At 46.0% G+C, this 17,781-nt stretch overlaps 1 protein-coding gene across 5 annotated transcripts in view; it reads right to left on the reverse strand.

The window, feature by feature from the left end:
* Window positions 1-17,781, reverse strand: part of meis2a (Meis homeobox 2a) — an 85,216-nt gene that overhangs the window by 36,666 nt on the left and 30,769 nt on the right. For 4 of the 5 annotated variants that reach the window (XM_034111658.2, XM_034111659.2, XM_034111657.2 and 1 more), the window contains exon 8: window positions 11,221-11,366. In XM_034111658.2, the coding sequence (XP_033967549.1) occupies window positions 11,221-11,366 (146 nt within the window). The remainder of the gene's footprint in view (window positions 1-11,220; window positions 11,367-17,781) is intronic. The other variant, XM_034111656.2, reaches the window with a different exon arrangement.

Here is a 17,781-nt window from a genome sequence, read left to right on the forward strand (position 1 = left end):
CGCAAAGAATAAGCCTGGAAGCTACGGACGTCCCTGTCTCCAAGCTAACCCGATCAGCTACGCATGTTAGCAACAATCAGGCAACCTTCCAGCCGCCGGACTCAGGGGACCCTGCACACTTCAGTCTCTCTCTCTCTCTCTCTCCTCCCTGCAGCCGGCTCATCAGAGCGCTCAGAACAGCTCACTAAAACATTATATCATAAGACACTCCAGTTTCACTCTTGCCACTCCATAAAAGTCAGGTAATTCATACTTCATTTATATACCTTCCCATTAATAAAGCTGATGAACTTTTACTCCTTAAATCTAATGGGCCATTTTGCCATGACTGCTAGCACTTGCCGTTTTCTCCGTGTCTCTCTATCTGCCTCTCCTCTTCCTTCTAGTCTCTCGGAGAAAGCTAATCTACAGTCGCTTAGCCGCTGCTCACGTACAGTGTTTTATGGGTGACGAGAGAAAGAGAAGGATTTACAGATTTTTGAGGATTTTGACTGACCTCTGCCACTGACAAGCAGTGACACGTACCATATGGGGCTATGTTGTAGCTTTTGGTGGTTCGCCTCTCTCTCTCTACCTGGTTCTCTATCTGGGTGCGACACAGGGTCATCGACCTCCGGGCCTAAAGCAAGGCATGATGGCTCCCTAGCTCAGAGGCTGTTGACAAGCGTCTGTGTTCTTTTCAACAACTCGTTGAACCACCCCCCTACCCCTTCCCTTCTCAGGAATGTAACACAACCGCTCACTGAGGTAACTCAAGCCCCTCCCCTCTCCCATCCTTCATTTACAGAAAGAAAGAGAGACAGAGAGTGAAAGCAAGACCAACTGGGGGTGTGAGACAGCTGTCCCCCATCTCCCCATCTAACTCTTGCTCCCTCTCTATTTCTCTTCCTCTCTTTAGATTTGCTTCTATCCAACTGCCTGTGGAATAATTAATGATGCAATTGAGCCGAGGAGAGGACTCCGACCAGCAGGGGCCGATCCTCAATGCCTGGGTAGCCGTTTTTATGGAAGACCAGAAAATAGAAAGTGAGAAAGACATGGAGAGATAGATAGGCAGAGGAAGAGAAAGACATAAAACAGTCAGACAGTGAGAAAAAGAAATTGTTAATAGTCTGTTTCCCAACAAGCCTTAACCCAGTCTTTCTGTTTTCGTCCCCTCTAGTCTAATCCTCCATCCCCATCCCCCCTCTCCTCTCCTTCATCCTGATGGCAGGATTGGGGGGCCTGACCTGTCTGGTGATTGATGGTAATGTCTCAGGAAGTCATTTTCCCCGACAGCACCCTGCCGCCTTTCACCAGGCCTGGTGCAGAGGTGAGCCTATCACATGGACGCTTTTAACTCTTTGCTCACTCGCCGCCTGACCCATCTATCCTATTCACCCACATCCCATTAGCCTTCTCCCTCCACACTGTACCCCGTGCCAACCACCAACCCAAGCCCCCACTACTGGCATCACGGCAGGGGTGAGAAAGTTGGTGACGCAAGATTTAAAAAGTTTGCAGAGGAGTATCTTGGCAAAAAAACACAGGCCATCTTGAAGTGGATCTGCCAAGTAGCCCCTAATTCAGGTTGCTGGGGATGGATCCCCACGACTCCATTACTGTCAGCGCTTACCACCTCCATTATGGCAATTAGGACGTGGTTCCGACACTAGGAATGCTTTGCTATGCTGTGGAATTGCTAACATCTGCCGTGTCTCCGCTCCATGTGTCAGAGCAGAGTTGTCTTTTCTTAAACACACATCTTTTTACAGTCACACTCTCTACTCTTTTTTTCCTGTTTCTTCAACACTGCTCTCCACATTTATTTTCTTAATTCGACTCAAACTGTGCCTTAAAGAGATCCCTCTCTGTTTGAGTCCAAATAACCTAAAATGATCCGTGAAGAGCCTCGCGGTTCCCGTTTTCAATAGGCTTCATTAGTTTTTAATATCTAGCCAAGGAACGGGGACAAAATGGCATGGAGATAATCAATGGAAAGGGGCTGGTAGCCTATTAATCTCCCCCAAAGGATTGTGGGTTAATACACGCTCTTGCATAGGCAAACATGGCTGTGTGGTGAACACATCTGTCTGCTTGGATGGGCTACTTAATGAAACAGCCAGCGTTTGGCTGCTGAGATGGATGTCGTTCCCCCTGTGAAAAATGAGTTCTCTCTCTCCCACTACGCTGAGCCGCACATGATAGGGCTCCATTCCATTCACTGGAGACCTGACTGTGTCCTCGTGTGAGAGCAGCTCAAACAATGAGGGTGCCGGGCAGGACAGGCAACGCATGGCCACTAGAGCAAGTCTTCATGGAGATCATATCAGGGAATCCTAATGTGAACAAGAGGGTGACTGATCTGGGAATGGGAGAAGACCGAAAGACTAGAAGAGGAGTAGTACAGAAGGCAGATAAAGAAGAACAAGGGAGGAGGGAGATGAATGCTGAGCCACCTGGGATAGATAAGCCGGCTCAATGTGTTGGAGTGACACAGTTTGTGTGTAAAAACGTTGGTGTGTGTACCTGATTGTATGCATGTGTGTGTGTGTGCAGTCTTGCTTATCTGCTAGGACATGTATGCATGTTTCTTTCAGTGTGTGTGTGTGTGTCTAACGTGACCCCTGGTCAGGGAGTCCTGTAACAGGAGCGCACCTCCGGTTCTGCGAGCTCTCCTCTCAGTGTGCTAAATAGCCACCTGAAGACAGGATTAGCCATTGTGACCCGGCCCCAGAGGTAACCGAGATACACCTCCGGGGACAGACATGAAACGCACACTGTCACGTGTTTGCAGAGACACGGCCAGGTGGGAGGAGACATGCACAGGAGAAGATAGAGAGAGCTGTAACATGGAGACAGGATGGGACAGGTGGTGGCAGGGATTGTAAGTGCAAACAGGACACCTATAAGAGGATGAATATAAGTAGGATACAGTATAATGTGGAGCAAGCTAAGTTGAAGGTGTCAGCGGTGTTTGCTGTTGTCTACTGCAAACAAAGACTCAGAGCATAAGAGGATTGTGCGACCCAACTCGGTGCCTTGGGGTAGCTGAGATTTGTGCCTGCATGGAAATGGATGCCTGTCAGCCTGTCTATGACTCAACTCTGACAGTAGGCATGCATGTGTGTGTCTGTGTGCGTGCTGTGACAAATGAGCTGTGCTTAATTTGCGCCTGATTATGCGGGCTGCTGGTGCCCTAAACCCCTTTGAACTTGTAATTGCCCCTGGTTTCAGTAATGAACATTAAGGAGGATTCAGAAACGTGTGGCTAATTACACATTTGCCCCCTTTTTCATTTTCTTCATCTTTTAATGCAGGATGAGAAAGGGGAAAAGGAGGAGTAGTAGTAGGCGGATGAGAGCCAAGGAGGAGGTTCTGGGTTGCGAGGCTGTTGTCGCCCTCTTTATCTAAATAATTGTACAAGCTGGTTTATGGGCTTAAGAGGGGTGCTTTGTGTGTCAGTCGCTGTAGCCCGGGGGATATGCGGGACTAGCTTTCCCCATGATCAATATTCAGAGATTCACATCTGGAGCCAAGGCCTGCTCTGCTTAGATTTGGATGTATATATATATATATATTTATTTTGTATTTGATTTTCTTTCTTTGATTCTCTTCCTTCTCTATCCATCTGCTTTTTCTTATCAGCTATTTCTGATACAGGGGTTGCTATCTATCAGATATGCTCATTTGTATAGCCTTACATGATCTTAGGGGGTTGTAGCTGCAGAGAAATGTAGATGTCTGATGTGAATGAGGTCGGCTCTGTGTGGAGAACAGACACTAACATCACACGGCTCAATATATATGCTAGACAGAGCCGCTTGAGCAATGGAGCATTCTGGGTAAATGGCTGTGGTGCAGGGAGGGTCCACTGAGGCCTGTGCGGGGGGGAAGAGTCGGGGAAAGAAGCAACAAATTGACCCGCTCAGCCTCAGTCTTTGATGTGGACCGGGCTCTCTCTTAAAAACTAGTCCATATGTTCAGAGAGGAAAAGCGAGAGGATATCATTGGGGGGGGAATGAAAAGGTGAGGAAGTGGGGGGAAGAGGTGAGAACAAGAGACATGGCTCCCAGTTATAAGGACCCCACTGTGCAGGAATCCCACTGCCTGCCCCTGGACAGAGTGCTGGGCAAAACAAAAGCACGCATTCGAGAGCAGTAGGAAAAGGGAGGAGAGAAAAATCACACAAAATGGCAGGAGTGGGATTTGGTGCAGCAAGGGTCTCATGACAAACTAAACAGTGAAACACAGGGTCTGTTTTTTATTTCTACTCAATGCCTCCATCCCTCAACCTTTTCTCTCTCCTCGCCTCCCTCCCTCCCTCCTGAAGCCTAGTTTGCCGTTTCCACGGTTGTGCTGCTCCTTTTCCCTTTTCCATTATTCTTCTCTTGTTGTGAGATGAATATCAAAGCAATGCCGGGGCAGCTCGGAGGCCTGCAGCAGAATATCATTGGCCTCAATGGTCCCCAGCATGTAGCATCCACCGTTCTTGCCACAACCCCGCAATCAACCGTTGGGGGAAGAGGCGAGCCTGCAGGGCGGTACCCCTGCTAGGGTAAGGGGTAATTTGAGGAAACCAGCTCGAAGATGTGAAACCAAAATCCTCTTATACATTTTGTTATGAGTAAGATAACCCCAAATGTGTAGAAAAGGGAACACGGCGCAGAATCAGCCACCACCATCTTAATAACCTTGGTTTTCCACCGGGGGCATGTACATTATCACAGCATCCCTTGCGGGGTCCCTTGTGACGTCATTCAGCCTCATTTCTCATGGAGTCGGCTCAGCCAGGCCCTAGCAGACGGATCAGTGTTATGACTACAGCAGCAGCGGATTGCACTGCTGTGCTGAAGGCAGGGAAACAGTGCCGGCGTATTCTCCGTGGAGCATTGGTCCTTAAAGAGGTCTCTTCAGCTCTGTTCATGTGTGTTCTTGGAGGAGTCCCTCACTGTTCAGGGATGTGAGATTTTAAATCCGACTGCCCTCCCCAGGTCTCGCCCCTGTTGTACTTTGTTGTGGTCAGGGCATGTGCAGTCATCTCTACAGGGGCCGGTCAAACTCACTCTGGTTTTCCATGATGACACCAATGTCTTGCACATACACTCTGCTCCTTTGTCACCCCCTTGCTTTTGTCTTGCTGGTGTATATGTGGAGGGTTCCCTTTTTTTTCTTTGGCAAACACTGTGCAGGTTCACACAGCTTAATCACCTCCATGCAGCGGGAATGTGTCGTAAACAGTCCCTTAGCGTAGGCACTCATTTCTGCTACTTCATTAAACAACCTGCTTCAAGATGCAAACAGCAGGAATGGAAATTAACTTGGAGGGAGGGAAAAGGGAGGAAATATGAGGCAGAGGGTGGAGAAGTGTTGGGGTTTTTCCAGGTATCTCTGCATTTCCACATGCACAACATGATGCACATGTATAAGGTAAACAAGCCTACAGGGGTGAAAAAGAAAAACATACACACTGTAAAGTGTATGCAAGGTTTACGTGCTGTGCTTTATACCTCAGTGGATTCCACTTTGGGTATGTCGGCTTTGAAGTGCAACTTTGACAGAACGGGTCTAGGGGGCAAAGTGTAAAGGTCTGGTGTCGGAGCATGAAACAAATTAGGGCTTATTACATTCTAATGCAACACTCAACCTCTGGAACGGCTACCTACTACGCTGAAGCACACTGTCAACAAGGCTTTCACCAGCCACTGATCTGCAACACCCTTTCACTAGGAAATGACCAAAAAGCTGCTCTGCAATGAGATGGCAAAGTTGATGCGGCCCATCATATAATTATACAGCCTGTGAAAATTGGACGTCACTGGATCCCTCTTCTAAGCTTTCCTTCTGTGTTCTACTCTCTGCCTCTACCAAAAAGCATCTTGTTGACATTGACATGGTTGATTTGTTGACAAGGAAGTTGAGATTCTTGTGTGAAATAAAGAATTTCTTAAGTGTGTTTTCATTGTAGTGTCTGAGTCTCTTTCCATGCTGCCGCAGCCCCTCTGTGGTGGCCCGGCTGGGGAAGAACAGATGGCAGGCTGAGGTGGCTTGTGTCTCTGTTTTCCAGGGTCGCTGAGCAGCCACTATTAGAACACAGCGACTAGACAATGGCTTGGCCTCAAACCCCCAAAGATCTCCTTCAGAGTCATTATCAATGACTTTCAATGACTCCTGTGCTAAACATGACCAAACTACCCTGTCATATTGTCACTACCGCCTGTTTTGTAAACACACGTACAAAGGCTTTGGGTGTTTTCACAAAAGTAATGTGATGACTCTTTTCCCTGTGTCTCCCACTGATAGTCACACATTTGGGCAGCGGCAGTGAACCAAACTGTCGCCTGGGTTGCTACGGGTGACTGGAGAGCTGACTTTTGGGCTCCGAGGCAAACGAGCACATGACAGATTAGTGTGTGGGCCTCCTCCAGGCTTCCACCTCTGTGACCCTCAGGAGCCCCCTCTTTACCCCCTCCTCACCCTTGTTCCTACCCCTAAATTCCCCCCCCCGTCCTTCTGCTTTGTCTCCACCTTCTCTTCATCCAAACACACAACAAGCAAAGAAAGTAAAAAGCTTCTTGAGACTTTTTATGGCTTTAAAAAGTACATTTTTCAAAAATCAACAATGTGATGTGAACTAACTATCTAAGCATGATTTTTCTTTCATAAATATAGTGTGCTATGTATACTGCGAACAAAACGTGAGAGCAGCAACTATGGAATAAACAGCTTTCAGCAGTTCAGTGTAAAAGGAGAAAGGGCTTGGGTATTTCAAAGTGTTTGCAGATGTGTGTCTCCACCAGTTAAATGCTACTTGTACTGGAGCAACACACAAGGATTAGAAGGACTAGAGGAGCTTAAACACAACTGGGGTTCCAACAGAGCTCACTGTTTAGTCTACTCAAACAACATGCCCTCTCTTTTTGAGGGATGGACTTGTACACTTGTTTATCGTATGGGACAAACATCCGTTGCCAGGGTTTGGCCTTGCATGTGCCTATGTCTTGTGAATGACCCTAGCTGGCTCTTTTATAAGCGTCTATAAAGGGCGGTTGAGAGAGCGGCTAGGAGGGCTCGACCTGACGATGACACCCTGTTGTCATGGAGACTAATGCTATGTTGGGCAGTGTAGGTGGGTGGGTGGGGGGGGCGGCCACTGTCACTAGTGTCTAATGATGTTTGCGGCACTCATCTCCTCACAACGTGTGATGTGTCCGCACTGTGGTTAACGCCTGTATGAACAGGGCATCTTTTGAGCTGGCTGTAATCATTTAAGATATATTTTCATTCTGTCAAAGCATTACACAAACTGTTTTAATACTATGGATGTGGCAAAACGATGGAGCATTGTACTAATACAAATATCTGAACATTCATCTAATACCACATGAACGTTTTCTGCTGCTCACAGTCCAAGGTCTTTCCAAATGACCAAGGGATATATCACTTCCCTTTCAAGGAGCCCAGGGGACCAATACACCTGGCTTAGCAGCTTAACAGAATTTCCCCAAACACCCAGGCCAAAGGGTGGCCCGACACAAAACCTGAGACGCTTGATGCTTGAGAGGGCTACCTCTTTACTCATCTGACTGACCACTCTCCCCCTCTTGCTCAATCCTTCCCTCCCTCTCTTTTTTTAAGTTAACACATACACACGTGTGGCAACCCTCAACTCGCCTGGCTTGCTCCTGAGGTCCCCTATTTATTTTCATAGGTGTTTGAGGGTTTACACTAGTCAAAAGACAAGGCCAGAGCCCAGAGTGGTATCTTTGTATCTGAGTGCTTCCTGTTTTCATTGCGTGGCCGACCCTTGTCTTTACAGGGGTGAGTAAGGGCTAGCAGGGGGCTAGCAGGGGGTGAGAGGAAAGGAAGGCCAGGGGCACCAAGGGGCTAATTGTAGATTTTAGAGTTTTCTTTGGCCAAAAAAGGGGCATCACCTAGTCACTAGTGTAATATAAGAACAATTCCCATCACAGCCTCTATACTTCTCTCCCTTACACACAATTGTTTCTCTTCTTCTATCTTACATTCCCTCTATCTGCCTACCCTCTTATGAATTGTGTAGTCCAATGCTTTTGAAGTGCAGTATAACATGTTACCCCTTACAGGGAAGTTTACCTTTCTGATAACATAATCTCCCTGTAGTATTGAAAAGCTTATACCAACAGTCTGGGATTTTCCTTCCCCTAATGTGGCTGGAAGACATCCAGAAACTCGTAGGGAGGGAGAGGGGTATTAGAGAAGGAAAGAGTGGGAGGGAGGATGGAAGGTGGGAGTGGAGAGACAGTCTGACCGTCTTCTGCCAGCTAACACCAGCTGATCTGTCCTGCCGTTTGCCAATTACATATGGGGCATTTAAGGTTACCAGCTCACGTGCTTTCAACAACATGTGCATATGGGCTCAGTCGGAAAGAGCTCAGAGATATATCAATCCCTGTACACACTCACCGTGGAGTCTTTGCACATTTCTGTTCTGTTTGGCAACAAAAGCGGTATGTTTCCCTCGAACGTTAGCATGGTAGGGATGTTGGCAACCTGCTATATGTGACTGCCGTGAAGAAAAGCATCTTGTGATTTCTCCCAAGAGAGTGTGAGGTCAGAGTGAAGCAAAGGAGGGTGGGAGGGGAGAGGGAGAGGGCAATTTTGTTATACTGAATCCAAAAGCCAACAGTTGTTACTATTGGCCTGTGTTGTTTTTCGGTGTGTGAGGGGGGGTCCAGTCCTTTTGAGCTTTTCAGAAGATGTGACAATAGCTGGATGTTGAGAACATATGTAGAGAGACCCCTGTGGCTCATAGAAGAGGAGCTCCATGCTGGCCCCGCAGTTTGAGGAAAATACAAGGCCGCTCCTTTCACTCCTCACCCCTCAGTTAATGAATGCATGAATGGCAGAATGCCGCTATAGGCCATTCAGGGGCCAAAGTCCCCAAGAATTCACCCTTGCACAAACGCATCCAGCAAAGGCAAATACATTTGCTTAACAAATTAAAAGAAAGGAGAATGGCTAATGGGTGTGTGTGTGTGTGTGTGTGTGTGTGTGTGTGTGTGTGTGTGTGTGTGTGTGTGTGTGTGTGTGTGTGTGTGTGTGTGTGTGTGTGTGTGTGTGTGTGTGTGTGTGTGTGTGTGTGTGTGTGTGTGTGTGTGTGTGTGTGTGTGTGTGTGTGAGGGAGAGAGAGAGAGTTTATTGGTGGGAGAATTGGATGGTGAGAAGGGGGATAATTCAATTAGTCCTCTTCCTCAGTAGAGAAATGAAGGCAGGTTAAAAGGGAGGGATTATTATTTGTACAAGACTGGCCAGGGCTTTACACAAAAGAAACAAATAAAGATTGGAGAGAACATCTACAAGCAGGGGATGGGATAAAGGAGAGAGGGACAGAGAGCGCATTGAAAGCTCTGCTCTGTCTGAATTAACCAGCGCTCTGAAGAACTGTGCCTGTGCCCAACATAGGGCTCTCATCCCCCCTCCTTTGCTTTCCACTCTTTCAATTGAGTTTTAAAACAATTCTAAAGATAATCGTTGGCGACTCTTCCAAAAGCTCTGTATGCTTCATTATGTCAGGAGCACTGAAGCAGTTTGAGGCCTTTACCAGGACAGATGCTAAATAATTACTTTGTTAGTCTTAATTCAAGTTAGGTTTACAGTAAAACACACGGTAATATCTGCTTTAATAAAAACTTTGCCAATGTTGTTTGTCCCTTTCGAGCACAAACAAGGCATCGTTCCTTCAAAATGATAAAAAGGAAATTACCTAAAGCAAAAACAAAGCAGAAGCAAATAAAGCAAAAACATTTTAGAGGAGTTGATCCTGCCTCCGGCCCTCAGCCACTGAATGGGATGAACGGTTTGGTGAGAGGTCTCCAGTCAGGGAGCGATGAAGCTGTGAACAGCTGTGAAGTCATTTTGATAATGATGAGAATAATAAGCATGCAGACTAGCGTGGTGGAGCCGCTAAGGCCTGCGAGGCTCAGGGCTTTGCTGTTGCAGCTTCACTGCTCCTGAATAGATAAAAGTGATTAAAGCACTCCTGATTATCCCGGACCAATATGTAATGGATTACAGGCCTTTCAATTAGGCCGTATTTGCTGGCCACACATTACTTGGGCTTTTGGTTAGGTAATCAGGGTACAGGGGCTTTGGGCAGGTGGCTGGGCATTGGTAAAGAGGGGGGGTACAGAGTGCACAAGGGCCTCTTACATGTGTGGATGATCCATAAGACTGAACCTCTAAACCAAGTCTCCTTTACTCTCTCGTATTGTACTTCTCCCTCCCCCCTACACTGTCCCCTCCATCTCTGGGACAGGGAGCCACGTGCTCCGAGAGCAGCTTATGTGTCCTGGTGAGGCCACCTCCTTCTGAAATCTGACCTGTGTTGCAAAATCAATACAGCCTGATGTTCTGATAATGTCCTGACATTAGTGAGGGTGGGGGGACATGTGGTTCATCCCCTTTTACATGACACACACAGACAGACGGAGAAACAGACTGACACACACATACATGGCAGGAGAACAACAATAAGGATGTACCTCAAACATGAGCTATAATGTCCCAAAGTAAAGAGGATTATAACAACTGACCAAGAGATAGATAGACCAATAGATTAAGTCTTTGCTCATTTAAAATAAAAAAATAAAACATTATTTTGGTGTTGGTCTATACAATGTGTACCCATAAACCTCTACAAATCTAGACTTACTTAGTTAGTGTAAAAAAATATTTATGTTTGATTTCAATTTTCATTTATACTTGACCTGAATCTTGACACACGTTTACACTCACAATAGTGTAATAGCAGTGGCTACCATTGCTCTTAATCTGCCCCAGAAAAAACAAACAAACAAACAAATAGAGCATCTCATATTGGAGTAATTGTCTTGGATTGTTGGTCCCTCTCCCTCTCCCTCTTACTCAGAGTGTGCTGAGCAGAGTAAACAGTCCAAACTGATTAGATTGACCTGGTCACTCACTGTGTCCCTGTGACAGGTGGCTGACAGGTGAGCATCACAGCTCAGCCGTCACTCAGTCCCTCAGTAACGACTATGTGACAGGTGTGTGTGTGTGTGTGTGTGTGTGTGTGTGTGTGTGTGTGTGTGTGTGTGTGTGTGTGTGTGTGTGTGTGTGTGTGTGTGTGTGTGTGTGTGTGTGTGTGTGTGTGTGTGTGTGTGTGTGTGTGTGTGTGTGTTTATACCTGGGTTGTTTTCTTACATGTGTATCTCCCCAAAAAAAGGTAATGGCTGTGCTTACCGTGAGATGCTGGAACAGCCACGCCCTCATGATGTTAGTGGCCACCTTGGGAAAAATGCCACGCTTTTTCTGCCTCTTCTTATCCTTGTCCGGATCATCGTCATCTCCTGTGCCGGGCGATGCGACGCTGTTGTCTAAGCCATCTCCTAGACAGAAACCAAACCAGGGGTTAAATAACATCCCACTACAACACTGGCTCAGAATACAGTTTTTAAAGAAAATCCTGATCTCAAAATTCTCAGAGCTACAGACACTCAAAGCTGAGTTTAAGGCTTATGAAAAATGGATAAACGGACAAATACCAGAGATATATAGGATTTCAAAAGAACTGAGGGGTAGAGGATCGCCAAAGCAAAGCCAGTGTTGTGTAGTGAAGATATGGAGGTAGGGGGATTTAGGTGGCCTTAGAGGAAGGTCTGTACAGTGAGTGAGGGGTTTACACAGAGGCCTAGCAGAGTTGTTGTATGCCCCAGAGCACGGGAGAGGGGAATGGGGGTTAATGACGGTAATGTTATGGTTGGACGCTGAAACACTAGGTCCCTCACTCAGTTCTACAGTAGGAGGAGGAGGAAAGAGAAAAAAAATGGAGCCAGAGGACAAAAAAAAGGACAAGGAGCCTTCAAGTACGGTAGGGGCCTCGGACTCATGTCATTAATTCAATTACATTTGCATGCTTGACATAATGTAGAGCATTTTCTTCTTCATCTTTTGAAGGGAGCCAAAGGGGACAGGACGAGGACGGAGACATATACAGTACTACACAGACATTCATGTTGCGTGCACAGACACACTCACATACAAACAAAACTCATAGGAGTTGATCATTCACGGCATCCAGTGTAGACGCATGAGGACTAAAGTAGGGATGTGATTTGGGGTGGTTCATTGTTGCACCTCGATGCACATAATGGACTTGTCTGCCTCCCCCACCCCACCCCGAGCCCCAACTCTAGTTAGTTAGTCCTCCTCTCCCACTCCCTTTCCTCGCAGCAACCCCTCCCCTAGGTGATTCCGCCACGAGATTAGCATGACAGGCCAGCGGCGGCTTCGCCTGCATTAACGTCCGTCAGCGTTTGATTTCAAGAAGAAAACATGCACATAACCAAGGCACGATTTCTCTTTTAAACCGAAGTTTCCATCTTTGTTCTTTGCCTTTTTCCTGTTCCTCTTCCTTGGCATTAATTGTGCATTAGCAAAAATGATTTACTTTTAACAGTCATAGTTATTTTTTCTTGCCCCCGGGCACAAATGCCTTGAAAGCCTTCCTTGAGGGCATCTAAATTATGTATCTGAAAAACTCCTCCACTAAGACAGCGAAGGACCCTGACATTCTCAAAATTCAGACTCGCATGTCCTCCTGTTTTTGGGGAGGCATCAATCACAACCACCTATACAAGCCTTAATCTCGCATAAATATTTGAACTAATAACGTTAAAAAGGGGGAAAGAAAAAGGATCCGACTGGTGGCGTAATCAAATGCAAAATAAATGAAGAATACAAGGACAGCAGGGGCCCTCGCTTCAGACTACTTTTTCCACTTCTTCTTCCTCTCCCTTGTTTTTCCCTCTTTTCCCTCTCTCTCTGTCTCTCTTTCTTTTCTTTCAGTGCACAGTGTTTTCCTTCCACATCATTAGCGCAGAGCCACACGAAAGAGGAAAACAGAGAAGTGCCGACTTTGCGCTCCCTGTGTGAAGTTAAAGAAGCAACAGCCCCTCTGAAGGACATATGGGAATGGGGACACAGACTAGGGGTGTTGTAATTGTAGAATGGGCATTCATTAGTGGCAAATGCCGTAAATCCCAGGCTAAGTACGAATCCGTGTTCAGGAAAGCCTAAAACAATAAACTTTGGTCTGGCCATAGCCCTACCCTGACTGCGAGGGGCTTCCTGAGAAATGCGAGCCAGACGGAAGTCAAGTCTTACTCCCCCAGTTTGCTTCCAAACTTCAATAACAACAACTAGTGAGCTGTGAATTTGAACCACCCTCCCCTTGTTTCTGTGCTTTGAGCTTCACTGAATAATGTTGATACACAGTTTGGTTGTTTGTTTGTTGCCGCTAGGTTTTGTGTTGTTTTTTTAGCTAGTCTCTAAATCCCTCTCCTGCTGTGAGCAGTCAGGCTCATCCAATGGAACCACACAGTGGCCAAAAGGCTAGCAGATTAATTTTATTGACGTTTCCATTTTCACTGCAATGCGATAGCCTCCCCCCTGGCCAGGGCCTGAGCGACCTGTGCGTATTTACAGACTGACCTGTCACTTCATTACCCAGCATGCTCGCTGCCTCCTGCCCTAGCCCGCAAGGGTGAAACCGGACTCCAAGGCTTTCAGCTACTCTCTCCCTCTGTCTTTCTCTCACATGCACACGGATACTGTCAAGTGTGCGCAGATCAGACATGTGGCGTTCAAGCACAAACGTTGTACTCAGTATTAATAGGGTCTTTGAACAAAGATATACATGCAGAAATGTGTGTATTCAAAATATAGGAAGATCAAATGTGGACAGAAGGTGAAAAGAAAAAAAGAAGGACAGAAGAGGAACATGAAGAAGGAAAGTGAAGGAAAGAAGGAGTAGAAAAAGAATAAAGAAGACCCAACTTGCACAACCTCATTACATCTAAAGGAGAGCTGGTGCTTTGCATCCACCCCCACTCCTTTCTTATGAGCGAGAGAAGGAACGCTGCAGGGCAAATTGTCCCAAACGCTAATGGCTTCTGACTGTTCCCTGGCAACTCTGCCATTCTAACCTGTGTGGATGTGCACTCTGAAAAAAAATGGGGAAAGAAAAAAAAAAGTGCAGGGCAGAGCAAGCAGGGGGAAGCGTCCCATCATCTGGCCATGTGACACAGATGGGGGTTGGCTATTAGGAGGCAGCCGAAAGGCCTAGGGGAGCCGAGGTGCTGGAGTGTAGCCCCAGGCACTTTTGGAAAAGCAGCGCCCTTGGAGACGGAAAAAAGAAAGCCCCCCCCTTCTCTCCCACTCTTTCCCCAGTCTCTGTCTGTCTTCCCTCAGTCTTTCCTCCTCTCTCCTTCTCCCTTACCCACTCTATCAAAATGTTGACCTAAAGTGCTTGCAATGAAAGTTTGTGCCTATTTTTATTCGCACGGAAATCGAGAAGGTGTAATCAGGCGAGATGGAAGACAATGACCAGACGCAATGAGGACAAGAGTGAATGAAAACACTCGCAAACAAACAAGCACCAAGTCCAAGAGCGCATTACGCTCACATACATTCCCTCTCTCATCACCAGTGGGTGGTTATTAAAAATGCATTCAGATATATCGCCCTGTGAGTAAATTGGTCTCAGGGCTGAGCTCATTAACGGGTTGGGAGAGGACTGTAAACACACTGCAACTCTGCTTATCTAATGTTGGCACATTCAGGGTCGCTTCAGGATGCCTTGCTTCAGCACAGTGTGTCTGCGGAAAGTAAGAGGTCATTTGGGGGAGTCCTAATGACTCTAGAGATCATGCTTCACGTCTACGAGCCACCCTGCCCCTCGGGGAGCCACTGAGGTCAGTCAGGCCTGGAAGCGTTATGGATATGGCCGTGAGTAAAGCATATTGCGGGTCTATCAGAACGCCCTCCCTTTGCTGCTCTACCATTCCGATAAATTCATGCATGAATGAATAATGACTTGTCAATAGTTGGAGAACATTCAAACCCAGTCATGGTTAGTTATCAAATAACACCCCAGACGTGTTGGTCCCTGTACAATAAGCACATCTACTGAAAAGCCTCTAGACAAGCTTTAGATGTTGTGGAGTGAGCGGAAGGAGGAACCTATTGCGGTGAGCACGTTGCACGTTGTAACTTCCGGTTGTTGTTGTTTTCATCTCCGGGTATCCCGTGTGCCTGTTCTGTTGCTGATAGCTTATTAACTTAAACTTAATCGATCGTTTTAAAACTCTTGATCACGGCAACTGCCTGACGTTGTAATCACACGTTACTACAGCTTAAGCACTCACAACTCTCCTTCTCTTAGCGACTGTAACTCCACAGTTGCCTACACTCTTTTCGGGTTTGCTAACGGTAGCTACTTTAGCTTGATAGCTAGCCATGGCTCTTTCCCCACCTTCTGGTGCTATTTCCTGCTCTTCCTGTCTCATGTTTGGTTACTTCCCGGCCTCCCTTACTGGTAAGGATACATGTGTTAAATGTAGTATAGTTGTTAGGTTGGAGGCGGGAATCATAGCCATAGAAGCCCGGCTCCGCATCTTAGAAAGTAACTCAGTTAAAGTAAAGCCCATGTTAGCATGTGCGGACCGGCAAAATGTAGCTCCTCTTAGCCGTCCCCCGGCAACTCCCGAGCAGCAGGGAGGCTGGGTGACTGTTCAGAAGGGGCATAACGCGAAACCCGCAGGTCCCCACCAACCCGTTCACGTATCTAACAGATATTCCCCACTCAGCGAGACACCCGCTGAGAAGCCAACTCTGGTTATTGGTAGCTCTATTATGAGACACGTGAATTTAGAGACCGAAGCCTCCACAGTCACATGCATTCCGGGGGCCAGAGCGGGCGACGTTGAGGCGCATCTTAAACTGCTGGCTAAAGATAAACGTAAATACAGTAGGATTGTTATTCACGTCGGTGGTAATGATGTTCGTTTACGCCAATCAGAATGCACAAAACTTAATGTGGAGTCGGTGTGTAGTTATGCTAAAACAATGTCGGACACCGTAATCGTCTCTGGTCCCCTCCCCAATCTGATCAATGATGACATGTATAGCCGCATGTCATCATTTCAGCGCTGGTTGTCTTGGTGGTGCCCAGCAAACAATGTGGGCTTCGTAAATAATTGGACAGCCTTCTGGGGAAAACCTGGTCTGATTAAGAGAGACGGCATTCACCCTACTTTGAAAGGTGCAGATCTCATTTCGGCAAACATTTCAGGGCTTTGTGGACGTAATCCATGACAAACTGGAGTTGAGACCAGGAGGCAGAGTCGCAGTCTTACACGCTTCTCTGCGCTCTCTCCTAGGCAGTCACCCATAGGAATCCCGAACCCAATAAAATACCCAATATTAGCGGTGTGTGTGTCTGCCCAAGGACAATTTAAGGTAAAACCTAATAGAGGTGTCATACATAATAACCTAATAAAAGTAAATGTAACAACTACTACAGTGCAACAAAACAGGAAGATTAAATGTGGTCTCTTAAACATAAGATCTCTAGCATCTAAAGCAATATTGGTAAATGATTTAATATCAGATTATAATATTGATATATGCTGTCTCACTGAAACTTGGTTGAGACATGAAGAATATGTCAGCATAAATGAGGCCACTCCACCCAGCCATGTCAACACTCATATTGCTCGAGGCACGGGCCGAGGAGGTGGAGTTGCAGCAATCTTTGACTCAAGTTTACTTATCAATACTAAACCAAAATGTAATTATACCTCTTTTGAAAGCCTCGTTTTTAGTCTTACGCATCCGACCTGGAAAACTTTGCAGCCAATCTTATTTGTTACAGTGTATCGTGCACCAGGTCCTTATTCAGAATTCTTATCAGAATTCTCTGAGTTTTTATCAACTTTGGTTCTTAAAACAGACAAAGTAATTATCGTAGGTGACTTTAATATTCATGTTGACGATGATAAAAATAGCCTTACTGTTGCATTTAACTCTATATTAGATTCTGTTGGTTTCTGTCAGAGTGTAAATAAACCAACCCACTGTTATAATCACACTCTCGACCTTGTTCTGACTTATGGTATTGAAATTGAGCAACTATTAGTCGAACCGCATAATCCTGCTTTATCCGACCATTTCTTAGTAACTTTTGAAGTACTGTTACTAGACTACAAAGCATTAGTCAAAAGCTCTTGTAGCAGAAACCTATCTGTTAGTGCTATAGCCACATTTAAGGAAGAGATTCAACCAATACTTAACTCGATAGCATGTCTGCATGTAGGGGAGGAAACTTATACAAAATGTACACCACCCCAAATTGATCATGTTGTTGATAGTGCTATAGATGCGCTGCGAATAAAATTAGATTCTGTTGCTCCTTTGAAAAAGAAGAAAATAAAACAACATAGATTAGCTCCATGGCATAATGCCGAAACCCGCAAAATAAAGCAAAAGTCTAGACAACTTGAAAGGATATGGCGTTCCACTAAACTTGAAGAATCTCGTTTAATTTGGCATATTACTCTCAATGAATATAAGAAAGCACTGCGTAAAGCGAGAGCAGCCTACTACTCTTCATTAATAGATGAGAATAAGAATAATGCAAGATTTCTTTTCAGCACTGTAGCCAGGCTGACAGAGAGCCACAGCTCGATTGAGCCTTCTATTCCCTTAGCACTCAGTAGTAATGATTTTATGTGCTTTTTTAATGATAAAATTGTTACTCTTAGAAACAAAATTAATGACCTCTTGCCTTCGACCAGTATAGTGTTATCAACAGCTCCCGGAATCGTAAGTTCTAATATTACACTAGATAGTAAACTAGAATGCTTTTCAGCCATAAACCTTGGCCAACTATAGACCTATTTCTAATCTTCCGTTCCTCTCAAAAATTCTTGAGAAAGCGGTCGCAAAACAGTTGTGTGATTA

The sequence above is a fragment of the Pseudochaenichthys georgianus genome, chromosome 22 (assembly GCF_902827115.2).
Source record: "Pseudochaenichthys georgianus chromosome 22, fPseGeo1.2, whole genome shotgun sequence".
In the NCBI taxonomy this organism is placed as follows: Eukaryota; Metazoa; Chordata; class Actinopteri; order Perciformes; family Channichthyidae; genus Pseudochaenichthys; species Pseudochaenichthys georgianus.